A 17,255-nucleotide genomic window follows, 5' to 3' on the forward strand; every position below is an offset into this window, starting at 1 on the left:
ACCATTGCTCTGACCCACTCTACAAACTGGCTTAAGTCACAAATCCAGTGTAACAAACGGACTGGAAACTTGAGAGCATGGAGAGTTTCTGTAAATCACTGAGTCACTTACTGGATCCCTAAAACTCTCATCCTATAAAGTGTCTGCTTTGTTTGGAAACCTTTAGAACAGCAGGATACAATTTGTGGGCCCCTTGTATTTTATTTGGAAAGACATAATGGATTTAAAAGCTTTATTTAAGGAGCAAGGCAGACATTTTACAGAGAGGATGGGTCAGAAAAAAGTCCGATTATTTTTGTGCATCACTTTCAGTGCCTTAAAAATGTCAACATTCCTTGAATGTTTCCACATTTTGTCACAGTGCAACCACTGACAATGTGTTTTAATGGGATTTTATGAGACAGACTGACAGAGCAGTGCATGATTTTCAAGGGGAAGTAAAATGATACATGGGTTTCACAACAAGAAAAACGCAGGATTTGTCACATGTTCTCCCACCTGAACTGTGGAGCTCTTCAGTTCCTGCAGTGTTACCTCTTGGCCTCTTCTCTGATCAATTCTGTTTGCCTGGAACTGTGCCATATTCTTTCCATGTTCAAATGATGGACTGACCAGGGTCCAGTGAGATGCTCCAAGCTAAGGATATAGCCTTTTAACCTAACCCTACTTCAAGCTTCTCCATAACTTTATCCTTGACCTGTGTGCCATGTTCCTTGGTCTATATGATGCAGTTTGTTCATTATTGTTCTTCAACAAACCTCTGAGGCATTCACAGTTCATTTATATTTATACTGAAAATAAATTATATACAAGTGGACTATTGATTACGTCAGTGTTTTTTCAACCCTAGTCCTCGAGGGACAGTTCCTTGCATGTTTAAGACGTTTCCCTGGTTCAGCACACCTCGTTTCAATTAATGGCTGATTAACAGGCTTTTGCTGAACTGCAATGATCCAAATCAGGTGTGTAAGAGTAGACCAACATCTAAAAGCTGCAGGGCAGTGTGCCTCAAGGACCAGGGTTGAAAAACACTGAATTAGGTGACTTCTGAAATAAAGGGCTTGCTTTGGATTTTTCAGATTTTGAAACAAGTGGATTAAACACAAACACAAATCAAACTTTTCAGATTTTGTTTGGTAAAATCATTAAGAAAACCATGTATGCTTTTCCTTGTACTTTTGTAAACTGTTAAAATTAAACTAAAACATATTTAAGTTTGAAGTAGTGAAGTGACAAAACGTGAAGAATCTCAAGGGGTTGAGATACCTTTGCAAGGCACTATAAGTTATCAGCTGTAACCTTTACCTGTACCATCATACTTATGCATACAAAGGCAATAGTACAAGGCCAACATAAAGGAAATGACAAATAGAGGAACCCTGTCCTGCATATTTTGTTCATGTAACCATTATTTTGAATCTGAGTGAACAAAGAGCCCAGAAATAAACTTTAAGTGCTTGTATGAAGCACAAAGTCAAACAAATAAGACAATTCATACCCTAAAAGCTTTTTTATGAGACTCATTTAAAACTATCTGCTTATTTTGAACTGTATTTACATTCTCAGACAAGACAAAGGAGGCCTGTAAATAAATCTCTTCTCAACATTGCTGGATTCAGTTTGAAGGAGATCCAAATGCTACGTTCTTGAAAAGATTGTGGGCTGCTGCAAATTATGCTCATGGAGATAAAATCCAAAATTCCCCAGTTCCAGACTTTTCCAACGCTTCTAATAAGGAGAGAAGATGCTGCGATCCCAGCAGATGAACTCCAGCACTGATCAGCAACTCCAAACCATATGGGTTTATGGCTGACAAACATGCATGCTTAAACACTTTCCAGCCCCTGGCAGTCTATCCTTTAATAAAAGGGGGAAGTAGGTGTAGTGGCAGTTGTGTTATTAAAGTCAGAATGTTTGTGTAACAAAGCTGAGTTCCCAGACTCCTGATCCTTCACCTCAATGAAGAAATGTGCACTTTGCCTTGCAGGGTCTAAGCTTGGGTCACATCCATGTAACGTATCTATTATGTTTATTTGTGATTCATTTCATTGTACACTATATAACATACAAACAACTATTGCTAGGCTTCAAAAGAAATGCAAATTTCTGTAACGACAGCCGGATCCCACAGGTTTGTCTCAACTGTCAGAGGAATGTGTTCGGTCTCCCGACTGGTGGTACATAAGAGAGTTGTTGTCTTTCTAGTCTCCTCACAGCTGCCTCTGACACCGAGATGCTCACAAGTAAAGGACTTCTCTGCATTCTTGCAGGTTTCGTGAGCATAATATGAAACTCCAGCATGCATCGATGTACAAGGTGCGCGAGTGCATGCAGGAATGTCATGGAGTGACAAACCAATCCAAAACTCATTTGTATAATTTCTATCTCAACATCTACAATTATGGAAAGCCATTCCACTGCAGAACAACATTCCTCACATAAATGCAGTTGAGGGAATTTTCTATGCTTTGGAAAAATAGACACGCCTGAAGAAATGTCAGTTTATCTGAAACTGTCCATTTTCTAATGTTCTCGTGGCAAATATAAGCCACTTCAAAATGTTTGTTTCATTACAGTTTGTCCGAAATCAAAAAAACATCAATGATATTAATTCCATTTAACCATTTATTTTACCTTTACATTATTTTACAGAAAAAGTAGGATTCTCATTTCTTTATAAATACTACTAATTGAAAGTATAAACAGTGAAAAACCTAACAATTCAATTCAAGATTAAAGAGGAAAAATATATCTCATACAACTGAATTGATGTCTACTCTCTTCTGATGAGCTAAAGCAAAAGAAAATTGAAGACTTCGTTAAAACAAGAATCCTGCAGGGTCCTGAATTTCCAACTGTCCTGAATTTCAAAATTCAATTATTAGAGTGTACAAGGCTTAAATATATCCAGATGTTTTGACAATAACTGTTTAATTACATCTTAAAATTTAATTCATTGCTTCTCCCATTGCCGTTTTAAGTTTTTTAGTTCTGGTTGAGAAATTTGGGTGCTATTGTATGTTGTTTAAAAATGACAAGGCTGTGCCTTCAGCCTTTGGGAGAAACAGTTACAAGAATTTTGGTCCTAAAACTGTAGTTTGTAGTTTGATTAAAAAACTCATTCAAGTCTTGAACTGTAATTGAGTTTCTTTAAAAAAGGTCCTGAAAAATCTCAAAGTGAATGTACTGAAGTTTTCAGAAAGGCTGGTGGTACAATTTGCTAACAGAAGTTCTGTCTGGTTGAGCTGCTTTCTTCTTTAAATGTTTTTCTTTATTATTATTTTTGTCCTGGAGGTTTCTGCACCATCCCAGAACTGGATTGTTAATGCAACGTGGATTTGAAAAAGTTACTGAAGGAGAAAATCCACATCAAGAGATGTGAAAAATATTAATTGATTCTCGCAGAGCTTTAATCAAAATTAGACAAACTTTGCGTAGTATACAACGGAAACATTTAATGCAACCACATTCCAGACATTGATCATTCCTGGCTTTGACCCGGTCAGATATGACATCCTTGATGAGCAAAATCATTCTATGATTTGATTTCCATGTCTGCTCATCTACCCAGACTAGGGTAACCGGGGGCTTGTGGGCAAAGTGGGCTCTGCATCATAATATACAGCCAGTAAGTTCAAGGAGGTACCCAATTACCAAATTCAGACTTCCTTTATGGCAAAGTATTTTAGTCACAATAATGGTGGTTTTTATATAAACAAAACTGTTTAGAAGGTCAGAAACACAATTATTCTGAGAAACTGCTGCAACCACAAGATAAATGGTTCATCTTGGCTAAATCACAGACAGAGGTGGTCAGCTGAAGTCAGCAGGACAGCAAAGGGCTTTTCTAAGTAAAAATCTTTGAATCCAAAAACTGTTTCATCCAACATCCCCTGGAAAAGAAGCTAAAATCAAGCATTAGCGACCCAGTATTTGCTAGTCACTCACTGCCAGAGGAGGTTAGTGTCATTAAGCTGGCTCTGGTAATGTTTATCTTAGTAATTGGGTCGAATTATCTTTGTGAAACGGTTGGCTGTCAAAGTATGGATCCATGGGGCCAAGGAGATCAGAAATGTGGCTGACCTCAACAAATGTTAAGACAGACATGTCTCACTGTCAGGAGTGCATTTTACCTCCTAATGTAAATGAATGACCATAAATCTGTAAAAATCTTGTTTGTGATGGGGTGAGGTACGGCTGATCAAAAGAGTTTGCAATTATAATGAAAAGTTGTTTTTTTTAAACATAATGTGGACAACAGGTGATAATCAGGAATGTGTTTATCAATCCAGAATAGATAACTCAATCACAACACGTCTGCTAAACTATGTAATCAGAAAGGTCTCCAGGCCCCGCAGCAAACAACAGTCTGACGTGATGGATGTTCTGCAAGACCATCAGGATGAGTATTTATTGACCGTGACTGACCCACATACAAAACTCAAGAGTGCACTCAGAAACAACAGATCCAGAGGCCCAAAGTACTGGGCATTGATTGTCTACAACCCAAGGTGGATTTTATTTGTTTTAGACGCTGTATATAAGTAAATTTACTGCTTGATTAAACAGTTTAGGAAGATTCTCTGCATCCTCTTGAAGAACAGACGTGTGTATATTGGTAAAGGTAACAATCCGCACATGTCAGCTCATAAGACAGACAGAAGCAAGATGATTTCAGTTTGCTTTAAAGAAAAACTGATTTTAAATCTCCACACAATATAATTTACAGAAGGCATGGGCGAGAATGTTGAGTTTCACATTATAAAATGATAAACACTGCGGTTTTATAGTATTTAAACAAGCATTTAAAGCAAAAACATGCAACATGATCTAATTTATTTTGTATAAAACAGGAAAAGGATTAACGATTGACACTGCTGCTAAATTATCGTAGATTACTATTATTATGCTATTTTAATACAAATCATTTACAAAAACCTATTGTAAAAAAAAACAAAAAACAACTATTTGCTGTTCTCATCTTTATAGAGAAACAAATAACCAGCTAATAATAGTCGAGGGGCTGTCTGCAGTTGGCAGCATGCCCCTCTGTGTTGGCAACGGTAGTTTCAAAAACAGCTTCATTAACAAGAGTGATGGGTGGGCCTCTTTAGTTTCTAGACCATGGCCATCTGTGTTTTTAAATAACTAGACATTTTTTTACAAATGATCAAATTGGTCTTTCTTTTGAGCAAAAGAAGTGTAGAAGCCTTCTTTCAGCCAGCTAAAAAAAAGTGCACAGCAAGAGGTTAGGGAGGGGCTGTGGTATTCTATGCTTCAAACAGGCAATAAGAACACCGATCATTAAATCACTTTGTTTGGAATCTTATTAAAAGGACTTTTTTGATATAACTTCTTTATACCTCAGTGCCATTAACTGACCTATGTCTTCTTGACACTGTTAGCATTGTTAATTTGATGTTAAAGTTGTTTGATTATAGATGTACTTTGTTACAGTACAGTCTGCATCATAGTCATTTAACCTCTTCTCTGCCCCACACCTTCATGACAGATGCAGGTAATGCCAACTACAACCACAATAAAGCTGCAACCATTCATACCTCACTTTATTAAATGTTGTCTTGGTGTAAAAGCGAAACAAGCGTTTATATTTTACAGCTTGTGCCCTCTAGACATAGCATGCAAACTGACAGGTTTTGGAATCAAAACAGTTTATGATTACAGAGTGCAGGTTGCATTCATAAAATGCTTTGCATTACAAATTTATGACACTAACTTCCAGTAAGGCTGCGTTATCCAACTCCGATCACCAACAGTCTTGCTCACAAAGACACAGGAGGTAATAAACTTTTCAGCATCCCATTAAACGCTGGTGAAAGGCCATGGTCTGTTCCTGCCTGGCAATGCTAAGGGGCCACAAAGGAGCTCCTTTCAACAGCCCTCTGTGTGTGTAAATGTGTGTGCACTGAATGCCTCTGAGGCAAAGCAGAGGCTGACGACTATCTGATAAAAGGTGAGGGGTGGTCGGGCTTTTCCAAGGGTTTGATTTTATGACAGCAATGCTTGAACAGTGAGCAACAAAGCCCGGGATGACAGAGAGCCGAGACACAGAAACCGTTGCCGCAACAATGGCAGAGAGATGAGACAGCAGAGCAGAGAAGAAACAATGTGAAGAAAAACTTAATCTGAAAGAGGGTCATCAAAACAACTCTCAGAACAAAAAAGATAAAAATCCTTTGATTTTCCTCCACAATTACTAGCAAGTTCTAATTATTAGAAAGTATGAAAATGACTTAACCGACCAATACTGGTTATAAGACAGTTTAATAATTAAAACTGACCATGTTTGTTGTGTACTTTGCAAATCTACTTTCTAGAGTTTAAAAATTATCAGGACGACAAAAAAACTCAATTATTAAGAGGCAAAATATTTTCATAACGCAGAGACAAGATTCAACTGAGGAGCTGATTGCTGCACCTACGAATCATGTCTTAAAATTAAAAACTATGTTTCTAAACATGAATACAGAGGCTGAAAAGCAACATTAATAAATCACTTATCACTTATTGACTCCAAAACAGACGTCCACTTCAGGGGAAGAAGAAAAACAGACCAAGGAGGGAAAAAAAACGCTGAGTTCCAACAGATTTCTTAGAAACCCCCACACTTACATGCGTGCACACAAGCACTCCCCTGCCAGTATGTAAAGCACTTACCGTGTGTAAATTGTGTGTGTGCAAGTGTGAGAATGACTTGTCCCCTGCTGAAGTGAAGAGCACCAGTGAGAGGCAGATCCCTGCTTGGCCCTCCTACTCAAGTCTGCCATGTGACTCAGCATGAATAGCACCAAGATCCGCCCATTTCCTTCAAACCCCCCCCCCCCCCCACCTCTCTCCAGAGAAAGAAAACAAAATAGATCACAGTGGACAGAGACAAAGAGGTATTATCTGTTTGCCAGGAGCAAAGTTTAGGAAGGAACATGGATTGTATAGGTGTGTCTACACAGCCCTTTAAATAACTTTATTATTAATATATCAGTACCTCATAGCTTTGTGGGACAATGGAAAAATGATAATACCAAGAGATGCTCTGAGAACTCAACTGGTTACTGGAATTTGTCAATTCTTAGCTCAAGCAGTTGGTTCAAAACTGAAAATTAAATCTATTTCTGATCAGTGAAAGTCCGTTAGCAAAATGTTAATGGGCCAGACTATGACCAACACTGGTGTGGGTGTTGTTACTGTGTGGAGACAAATGAAAGCTAGATGTAGTGATGAAATAAGGTCATAGGAAACACAAAAGTCGTGAGAAGATATTTTAAAAGGAACTATTTTTCTAGTTAAGGTAAGGGCCTACCTCAGGGGTGCCGAGGTGTGGTCTGGAGGCCATTGACTGCCCTTGGAATTGGTTTCTTTAGCCAGCCGACCAAAAGTCAAGAGTGGTACAAATTTGGTTTGGCAAATGAAGATGGACATGAATTTCACTAACAAATTAGAATATTCTTAAAATAGGAAATGTACTCGCCTTTAATAACCATGCTTTTTGCATGTATTTAGTATTATATTAAACAGGAACACATATATCCAGCCACTCTTGCTCTAAAGCAGACCTGACTGCAACCATTTATTTAACTTGGCAAAATACAAGAAGTGTTTTTGAACAAAGACCGACCCAAATCCTGTTCTTTTCGCTGAAAATATTGTTTTAATATTGTTTTTTTAAGTACAAGAAAATAGAAAACAAATGACCACAAAAATAAGAAAAATTGTACTTTTTTTTATTGAGGTAAATGTGCGAGACATTTTTATATTTTGGATTTTAAGAATACCTTTCTTGCAAAATCTATACTACTTAGTTTTATTAAACCATTGCAAATTTAGAATAGAGTCATCCTTTATTGTCCCTCAGCGGAGACATTCTGCTGTACAGTGACAAACAAATGCAGACTCACACAAAGGTAATAATATAATAAGACAAAACAAGAAATAAAAGGCTGAACATAAGAAAAAACAATGTACAGCTATTAAAAATAGCATAATCAGATATAAAGCAATGTGCAGCCAGTTATTGACTATTCAGAGCAGGAAAACTACAAAAAAATACTTTGAATGTTGTTAATTATATTTCTTACAGAGAAATCGGCACTGGCCAAATCCAGCCAATCAAAGCTTTATAAAAACTGGGCCACAAAACTCTGATCTGGTGCTTTTGTAGTCATAATTCTTACAATAAGAGTGACTGTTTAACTTTAAAAGTTAAAAAGAATGAAGAAAACAAATATTTAACACTACTTTAATATCTGCTAAATAGCAATGGCTTAGCTTTAAACAAACCAGCCTCTTTTTATTTATCTTTAGGTGCATGTTTGTATAATTAAAAGGTAAGGGAGCCAGCTGTTCTCCTCCATAGTATAATTATGTTTCCACTTAAGCATCAGTATGATTGTAACTATAGTGCTACACATGCAGAAACACACACATTACTAAAAAACTAGGGAATACTAAGTTAACAAGATTAATTTGTGTTTTCTCTGGGGGAAAAAAAGCTCTTCTTGTCTACAATGAATGTTAATGTACCTAGTCACCTGCATTAAACGCCAACACAAACACAGGTGGTCATACAGTATGTGCCTGGTAAAAACACCCAGACAAAATATGGAGGAAAAAACCCCAGCTCTTGATGTTTTACAATTTAGAAAAAAAACAAATTTTTTCCAAAAGAAATGGCTCCCTCCTTGGAAACCCTTCCACTCTCTTTTAGACCGCTCCTCTTTTAAGCTCGACTTCACCTCAACACACACAGATGCTACATTTAACTGGAGACACTAAAACTGTAGATAAAACCTGACAGTTTAACAAGCTGCTCTCTACTTCACGGTTTGAAGAAGAAAAAGAGGGAAATCCTGTTGGATTTTGAAGCTTTGTTTTTATAAATGTTGCTCTGCAGATAATACAGACATGATTAAATGTGCATAATTGCTCAAATATTGCTCCAGTTTATCTAAGAATGTTTTAACATACAGGGTAAAACCAAAGTAAAATCCTTTCTATTTGTTTATTTAGGAGTTTTTCTACTGTTAAGGCAAATTATCATTGTAGATGGGCTTTATTTAATCTTTGTGTATTTGCAAACTCTTCCCGTTCCATGCAACTCATCATATTTCTTTAAGAGAATTCCCTTCAGTTGACCTTTTCAATAAGCCTGTAAAACACTGTTGTCAAAGACACCTCAACTCAGCCCAATCACTGCAGGATTTAACCACAAACTACCAATAGTGACACATGGTACCATGTTACTTGCAGGTTAAAATAATCCTTTTCTAAAATAATTCCCCTCTCTCTTTTTGAGCTTCTCCTTAGAGATGCAGACTTCTGTTTGACCCTGCATGCATGCAGAGTGAGTCATTCATCACTTGTCTAATCCAACAAAACTTGGCACACTTCTTTATTAAAAGACCCTGCTGTTGGGAGCCATTGTGTTTAAAGATCAATGATCCCTGTTTTGAGGAGATGAGGACATACTGTAGTAACAGAAAGCCAGTGTCATGGGTTGATGTTTGTGGACATTTCTGAGCCACGATGTTGTCATGTATTGGCAGGCAGAGCGTAGGACTGCCTGGCAGACCACTAACAGAGTTCATAGCAGCTGCTCAGGACGTTTCACACATGCAGTTTTGTTTTTCTGTGCAAAGAAATCCAGGCAGATCCAGGGTCTGAAAATTGTTTAAATTATCTACAGCCCCTAGCGGAATGACTCACTTTTCACATTTTGTCCCATTATAACCACATTGTATTTTCTATTTTATTTGGAGGTTGTCCCATAGACCAACATAAAATAGTCCATAATAGGAACGTGAATAGAAAATAGTATGTAGTTTCCTATTTATTTTTATAAATAAACGGTGGCATGTATTTGCAATAAGCCCAGCTGAGTCAATTATCCGTAGAACCACATTTCTTTGCAATTACAGCTGGATGTATTTTGGGCTATGTCTTTCCCAGCTTTGCACATCTAGAGACTGAAACCATGGCTCATTCCTCCATGGAGATGGATTATCTTCCTGATGCTCAGATAAATTGGAAGACGAGTTTTTAAACACACACTTACAAGTCTAGGCACATAATCTCTCCCTTAGAGTTAGGTCCAGACTTTAGCTGGAATATTCAGTAACATTAACAGGCTTTGATCTAAACCGTTCTGGCTGTATGTTTTGGGTTGTTCTCCTGCTGGAAGGTGACCCTTCACCCCAGTCTCGAGACATTTGCAGGCTTTGAAAGGTTTTCTAACAGGATAGCCCTGTATTTAGCTCCATCTGTTTTCCCCATCAACTGACCAGCTGGCCCATGGCATGATGCTGCCACCACCATGTTTCATGATGAAGATGGGGCAATCAGGGTAATATGCAATGTTAGTTTTCTTCTCACGCCTGATTTCATCTGATCAGACCCACATGTTTTCTGCATCTCGCTCAAAGCTTGTACCAACATGCACTTTTCATGTCTTTACAAGGGCTTTCTTCTTCCATGCGGAGGAGATTTGGGATTTTGCTGTGGATCTTTGCATCTCTTCAACAGAGACCATGGGCCTCTTGATTGCTTCTCTGATTGATGCTCTCCTTGGCTAGCCAGTGGACAGCCATATTTAGATAGGTTTGTACATTTTCTTTCCCCTTATTCTTTTGGATAGCCGACCAAAAAGTGCTCCATCAGATTGATATGTTGCTTTAAACCTCTGAACAACTTTCTCTCTGACAAGTTTGGTGTCTTTCTTGGTCTTGAAGATGCTGCTTGCTGAATAATACTCTCTAACAAACTTTCACAGGCCTTCACAGAACAACTGGATTTATACTGGGATTAAATTACATATACATGGACTATTCACTAAAGTGGTTGCTTATGAAGGCAGTTCGATTGACTGAGTTTTATTTCATGGCACACGTTTCAGATTTGTATTCATTTAAACTTTAAAAACCATGTATTATTTTCCAAAGTTTGTGATGGTCTAAAACATAAAATCCCAGAAACTTGTAGTTATGTGAAAAAACATATGGGGAAAAAAGTTCCAGGGGTATGAACACTTTTAAAGAAGCTGTGAATAACGTCATTTAACAAAACGTTTTTGGTTTGCATTGTGCTGTAAGATGTGAGACATATTCTTCCAGTTTAACTACACCATGGTTATCACATGGATGTTTTTTCTGTGGGCTCCATATGTGAATTATGTGGGTGGTGTTGACAGAGATACTAAATATTTCCTTTCTCTGTGTTATTTTACACTTTTCTGCCCTGTCCTAGGGGAATAGCCAAGCCTCCATTCGGGAAATTCACTGAAATTTAAGTGGGCCTGTCTTTCAGTGCATTTGTGTACATAACCTATATCTGTTGTATAGTTACACTGAGTGGACCTTATTTCTGTTTGGGAACAAATATTTTCTCCAAAATTAACCAAATAACCACTTAGCATGATGTTTTAAGATAGCCGATATAGGGCTTGGATTTTGATAAATCTTTAGAAAACAAGCCTGAGTAATTTACCAAAAAGTAGAGGAAACACTATGTCTATGTGCTGTCCTGGGGGAGTCACGTGCATCCAGGTCTCTGTGAAAACTGAAATTACTTCCTCAGTTTTTCTAGCAACAGTCAAAATGAGCATCCATCAGTCTATTGAAAACAAATTGTGCAGCTTCACAGCTAAGCTAGGCTTCTGCATGAGTAAAAAGCCAGAAAGCAGATCTTCTGTATGTTTCTGAGTGTAAATGATGTCACAGCTCAACACCCTGCAGGTATCAGGAAAACGACCTGTGTGAGAGCATCCCCTGCTGGTAGCTGGAGGTACTGCAGCACTGCTGATAGCTGCACAGGAGGCGACGCAGAACAAATACATAAACAAACCAAACCCTATAATCAAAGCAAGTGGGGGAATAGGTGAACTTCAGCATGATATTGATCTGATACAATCAGAAGAACAATATTTGAATTAGTGATAACAGATATGTAATTCATATATGGTTAATAATTTTAAAACTTCTAAGAAGACCTTTGGAAAACACTAGGCGCGGCTGTAAAGCGGCACACATCTCAGTGCAAACAAGCTATGTTGCCACATCTCATGTTTCAGCGTTCAACTACAACAGCAGATCTGGTTTCAAAAACCAGGAAACAGAAACTCAGGGGAAGTCACATCAACTGCACAGCAACACTGAGCTCACATATTGACTACGCCAAAACAAATTCCTCGTATGTCCAAAAACGTACTTGGCAATAAAGCTTTTCTGATTCTGATATTGGTCAACATCACAGTCATTCAGGTAAGCGCTCTAATTTTACTCCGGAAATGTATCCTTATTTTAGAAAAAGCAATGATACCCTGAAATACAGTAAGTCTAAAGATATAAATAATACTCAAAGGTGGAATGCATTGTATTATTCTTAACCTACTTTACTAATACAGTGTAGATTAAGCTCTATTTTGTTTGTCTTTAAAAAATTTTGTCTTTTTTTAAGCAGTAGATTCACAGGCACAACCAAACACATTTAGGCTTTGAAATAAGTATTTTTGACAAGTAACTGTTTTTTTTATAAACAGTTATTTTTGGATTCAAGATTACATTAATAAAGAAAATATAGAAAAATAATTGTTGCAGTATGACAGTACAGTGGACATTTTAATTTGATTAGTTTAAAATGGCACTTGTAATTAGAAATCCATGACTTTCCGTTTCTCAGGAGGATAAATATGACAGTTTTATTTCCTTTAGCCACTTTTTGCTTGTGTGGTGTAAAAAAAAAAAAAAACTAAACTGCATGCTCGTTTATGCAAGTAGAAATCACAAAGCTACATCTCTCCATTGAGAATTTCATGAAGACTCAGGGTTTGGTTGTACAAGGGTTCTCTCTTCTATTCAGTCCACTGTGCACACCAAGGCACACACTCATATCCCAGAGAAAGAGAAAAGAGCCCCGATCACTCAGTAGGATGACGTGAAACAAAATTACAATAGTTGGTCATAAAAGAGTGGGTGGAGTCCGTGGGTTAGACTTTAGACATCCGTTCTCTCCCTGCAGGTCAGTCTGTCTTGTTCTCGCATGAATAGAAGACAATTGTTTTTTCACCGTAACTGGATGAGGAAAAAAAAGAATCTCACAGAAGTTGCGTTACCTCATGAGGCGAATGTGGCTCAGTAGGAAGAGTAGTTGTCTTGCAATCAGAAGGTTGTGCAATCAGCTTCCTCCTGCCATATGTCGATGTGCCCCTGGGCAAGGCACTTAACCTCAAGTTGCCTACCGATCTGCGTATCGGTGTATGAATGTGTGAGCGTTAGTGAGTGCAATTGGGTGAATGTGGCTCTAGTGTAAAGCGCTTTGAGCGGTCTGTATGACTGGAAATCGCTATATAAGTTCAGTCCATTTACCATTTTACCATAACTTCTGGATACCATTTACATGCCAACTGGTTGTTTTGAAGACGTATCAGAAAAGTTAATTTAATCCGATCGCAAACGTGAACGCGTCAAGTTTGCTAAACTTTACTGGGAGTTTAATTGGAACCATGTGTCTTGGTCCAATGATGCCGAGCTTTTCAGCAACTTAATCTCCAGGTGGTCTTGGTAACAAAACAAAGCAGGATTATGTGAAAAAAAGCACCTGATGCCTACTGTTGAGTAGGATGGAGGGTGTTTGATACTGTGGGCCTCTAGTCCACTTTAGAAATGGTCAAAGATCCCTAGCTGCCACTAATTGTGCCAGGGGTGATGTTAAAAACAAAATTATGGTAATAAGAATATCCTGTTTTATTATTAGTCAATATTTTGAGAAAAAAGGCCTCTTTTCAGTTGTTAAAATGAGAATATAATTGGAAAGTTTATAGATTAAAACATTTTCTACATGTTTTTACAGGACCATGAAGTTCTCAGGAACAATCCCGAGTCTGAGTGTGGCTCTACTACTTCTCTTGACCTCAGCATCAACAGTGGAAGTGCTCAATACCATCAATGATCTAAAAAAACTCAATTTTGGTACATCTGTTCCCACACACAGTCTTTTGCTCCTACACTGGTTTGCCAATGAAGTCAACATTGACAACAACGATGTTATAAGGCTAGCCTTCCAACCCAATCAAGGCGATTACGGCTCACATCACTATGGAAACTATGAAAGGGTGTTGGCTCCATTGCCTCCTGGAAACATATATCGATACTTCACTGTTGGTAATCTCAATCAAGAGACGTCGTCTGACCTCCCATCCTATGTTGTCCATCCACGAAATGGATATGAGGGAAGAAACAGGGACCAGATCATATTTAGGGTCAGGGAGCAGAATGTGGGACGTCAAGTTCAGCATGTAATAGACAGAGTATATATTACACAGCATTTTGAGACATCCGAATATCAAGAAACAAGGTATGATCCAGATCATACATACCAGGTCACTACCAGCCTTCTGAGACAGATCAGGCAATTTTCTGTAGAAGAAAATGACACGAACACACTGACAAGCCTCAGAGACCAATTTAGAAGCAACGCTGATCATTCTCAACTGAGGGAGATTAGAAACGTGTGGGGTGACCTTGCCTGTCTAGGCCTATTTTTGTTTATTGTAATCAAGGAAAAGTACTCCTCTAACCAGCACCACAACAACAGATTTCAGACTCCAGCGAGACGAAACACACAACCTGATTTTGTTGTCAGTATCCCAGAGAGCAGACCAACTAGAAACTCTGAGGTGTCCATAAGAATCCCTCAGCATCACAGTGATGATATATTACTTCAGGTAATGACAGGCTGTGGAGGAAATGCCAGAATCGTTTGGAGGAACGTTCCGGGGAGTGATTTCACAGGAGGTGTGATGGTCGCACTTTATCGCAGCGATGAGGATGAGGAAGCATTGACTTATAAGTCTATTGGAAACACAAAATCAGGCACTTATGACACATCAGTACTGCTGAATGAAGGCCTACAAGTCCGGCTTCATGAGGTGTCGAAACTTTGTTGTTTCTGGTCCCGTCTTGGAGAGGAGATATACAGAGATCCAGAGTTTAAGAATCCTCTGGAACCAGTCAGTATAAAAGGCTACAAAGCAAGTCTGCAACTCTTCGCAAAGGATGGCAAGGCTTGTGCTCGTTTATATGTGAAAAACTCTTTCACTGATTGGGCCTCTAAATTCAAAGATTCATGGGTTGGCTTTTACAGCTCTGCAGATAAAGGTACAAACAACTATGACTGGTGGCAGTGGCAGTGGGCAAGGAAATTTGAACTTAACGCTGATCTGCAGGACTGTCCGGACAGCACCGTTTTTGAGTATCGCTGTAGTATGACAATTGCTCGAGGAGTTCAAGCAAGATTCATACTGCATAAAGATGTAGAAAAAGCACGCACCCCCTGCTGGATGTGATAAAGACTGCAACAAATGCACTAAAGACAATCCCATTGCATTGAATGTATTATATAATGCTGTAACTTATTTACCCTGCCCTCCGAATCACTTTTGTCCTAAATAATCACCTTCCGAAGGATGTTTTGCAACAGTATAATATCAAATCAAAGGTTTTTGTAAAATGTGAGGACAATCTCTTGCTGATAAAATCTCTATTAGAATGTGTTAATGTGTGAAAAAACAGCATCTTTAAGCTTATTGCAATGATATTGTATACAGACGTTAAACAACATACACAATGCCAGACTGCAGTCTAGATAAATTGTACTGTTTTCAATAGAAATTTTGAAAATAAAAATAGTCTTAAATTTGTCATATATGGAGCAGTTCATTTCTGAAAATTTTCTAGAGGAGTCTAGAGACTGTTTTTAGGTAACTTTGACTTAGTTTTAGCACTGCATATCCATGTGGGCACACAATTACAGAAATGCAATGTGCAGAAGGTCAAGTCACAAGGTAAGTTGTATATTTGCAATGTTGTGCACAAGAATGGCTTAGTAAGTGTTTTTATCTGCAACACTTATGACTCGGTTCACGTTACTTTTAAAGTAACGTGAACTGAGTGAGGCTTATTAAGGAAACATTAAACAACATAACAGTGAAAAGCTGGTGTAAACAATCTGAGGACTTTTTACTATTACGGAGACAAGGAGTCCAAGTAATGTCAAAAAAGGTGTGGATAGGTTAAAGTATTTAACCTGAATTGTGAAACACATACGTGCACATATTCTCTCCAATTTTACAGCAACTCTCAAGACATATACAGTCATATTGAACAAATTAGAATATGCAGCCTGATGAGGCTAATTTCTCAGATTAAAAAGTACCTATTGAAAATAACCTTTATTATTAAGCGCATATTAAACATACTTTCATTAAGCCCACATTTCTATATTAAACAAGTTTTTTTTAATTGGTCAGAAGTAGAATTTTAATCTAAGCGCCTGTGGCACCCTTTTCCCACAAATGCCTTAATTAATGCTAATATGATGTCAAAGACATGATAAAAGCAACACAAGATGGGCACGTTTTGTTGCCTGCAATTCCAAAGTCGTCCGGAAGTGACGTGAAAGGGGAACTCTTCGGTCATTCATTGTGTGAGCATCAATGATAAATATAAACTAGGTAAACTAATGATCATATAAACTAGGTAGAAACCAATTATCATAAAAACAGCATTAATATGGTCAAACAGTGCATAGCTGGTGGTGGCAGCATTTCTACGACAGCAGCCGTAAGTCTGTACTACTTTCCTGAAGTGAAGAGGATCAGAGCTGCCTGGATGAGAGGTGTAAAACTGACGAGGGACCGATGGGCTGGTCCCACCAAGCACAGCCAGTTGTGATCGGAAAACTTTTCAGCAAACTGCTTTAAAACTGAATGTTGAAAGCAGTTGCTACAGCCAGAGCATCTGATGGTCTGGCTGTAGCATCTGATGTGAAATGATTGACAAAGAAAAGGTTATCACTTGCTGTTGCTAAACGGATCAAGGCTCAGCAGGTAATACTAACCCTCTCTAAAGATTTTACCATAAAGTTTAAAAAAATGATGCCAGGTAGTGTCTTGAAATCTTGAAACATCCTTGTGACAGCTGCTACTGCTCCATACTGCTCAACTTTGCCTCCGGTTGTTTCACTCAGTGTCGTATACAGGTCCTTCTCAAAATATTAGCATATTGTGATAAAGTTTATTATTTTCCATAATGTCATGATGAAAATTTAACATTCATATATTTTAGATTCATTGCACACTAACTGAAATATTTCAGGTCTTTTTTTGTCTTAATACAGATGATTTTGGCATACAGCTCATGAAAACCCAAAATTCCTATCTCACAAAATTAGCATATCATTAAAAGGGT

General features: G+C 38.0%; 2 protein-coding genes across 7 annotated transcripts in view; one reads left to right on the top strand and one right to left on the bottom strand.

Moving 5' to 3' along the window:
* LOC124864318 (septin-9-like) overlaps positions 1-17,255 on the bottom strand; it is a 111,752-nt gene that overhangs the window by 18,803 nt on the left and 75,694 nt on the right. Inside the window, exon 1 of one of the 6 annotated variants that reach the window (XM_047359067.1) lies at positions 6,679-6,763. The exons of the other annotated variants lie outside the window; for them this stretch is intronic. The gene's annotated coding sequence lies outside the window, so the exon portion shown is untranslated. Of the gene's footprint in view, positions 1-6,678; positions 6,764-17,255 lie in introns of those variants that run through there. 6 annotated transcript variants of the gene reach the window in all.
* Positions 12,148-15,709, top strand: LOC124864319. Its single transcript, XM_047359068.1, has 2 exons — positions 12,148-12,269; positions 13,858-15,709. Exon 2 carries the CDS (start codon positions 13,862-13,864, stop codon positions 15,350-15,352), a length of 1,491 nt encoding a protein of 496 aa, XP_047215024.1. The 5' UTR covers positions 12,148-12,269; positions 13,858-13,861; the 3' UTR covers positions 15,353-15,709.

Source organism: Girardinichthys multiradiatus, chromosome Y, assembly GCF_021462225.1.
Source record: "Girardinichthys multiradiatus isolate DD_20200921_A chromosome Y, DD_fGirMul_XY1, whole genome shotgun sequence".
NCBI classification, from domain to species: Eukaryota; Metazoa; Chordata; class Actinopteri; order Cyprinodontiformes; family Goodeidae; genus Girardinichthys; species Girardinichthys multiradiatus.

Excerpts from the sequence above, each read along its gene's own strand:
- LOC124864319 (XM_047359068.1), top strand. The coding sequence starts at position 13,862 with ATGAAGTTCTCAGGAACAATCCCGAGTCTGAGTGTGGCTCTACTACTT.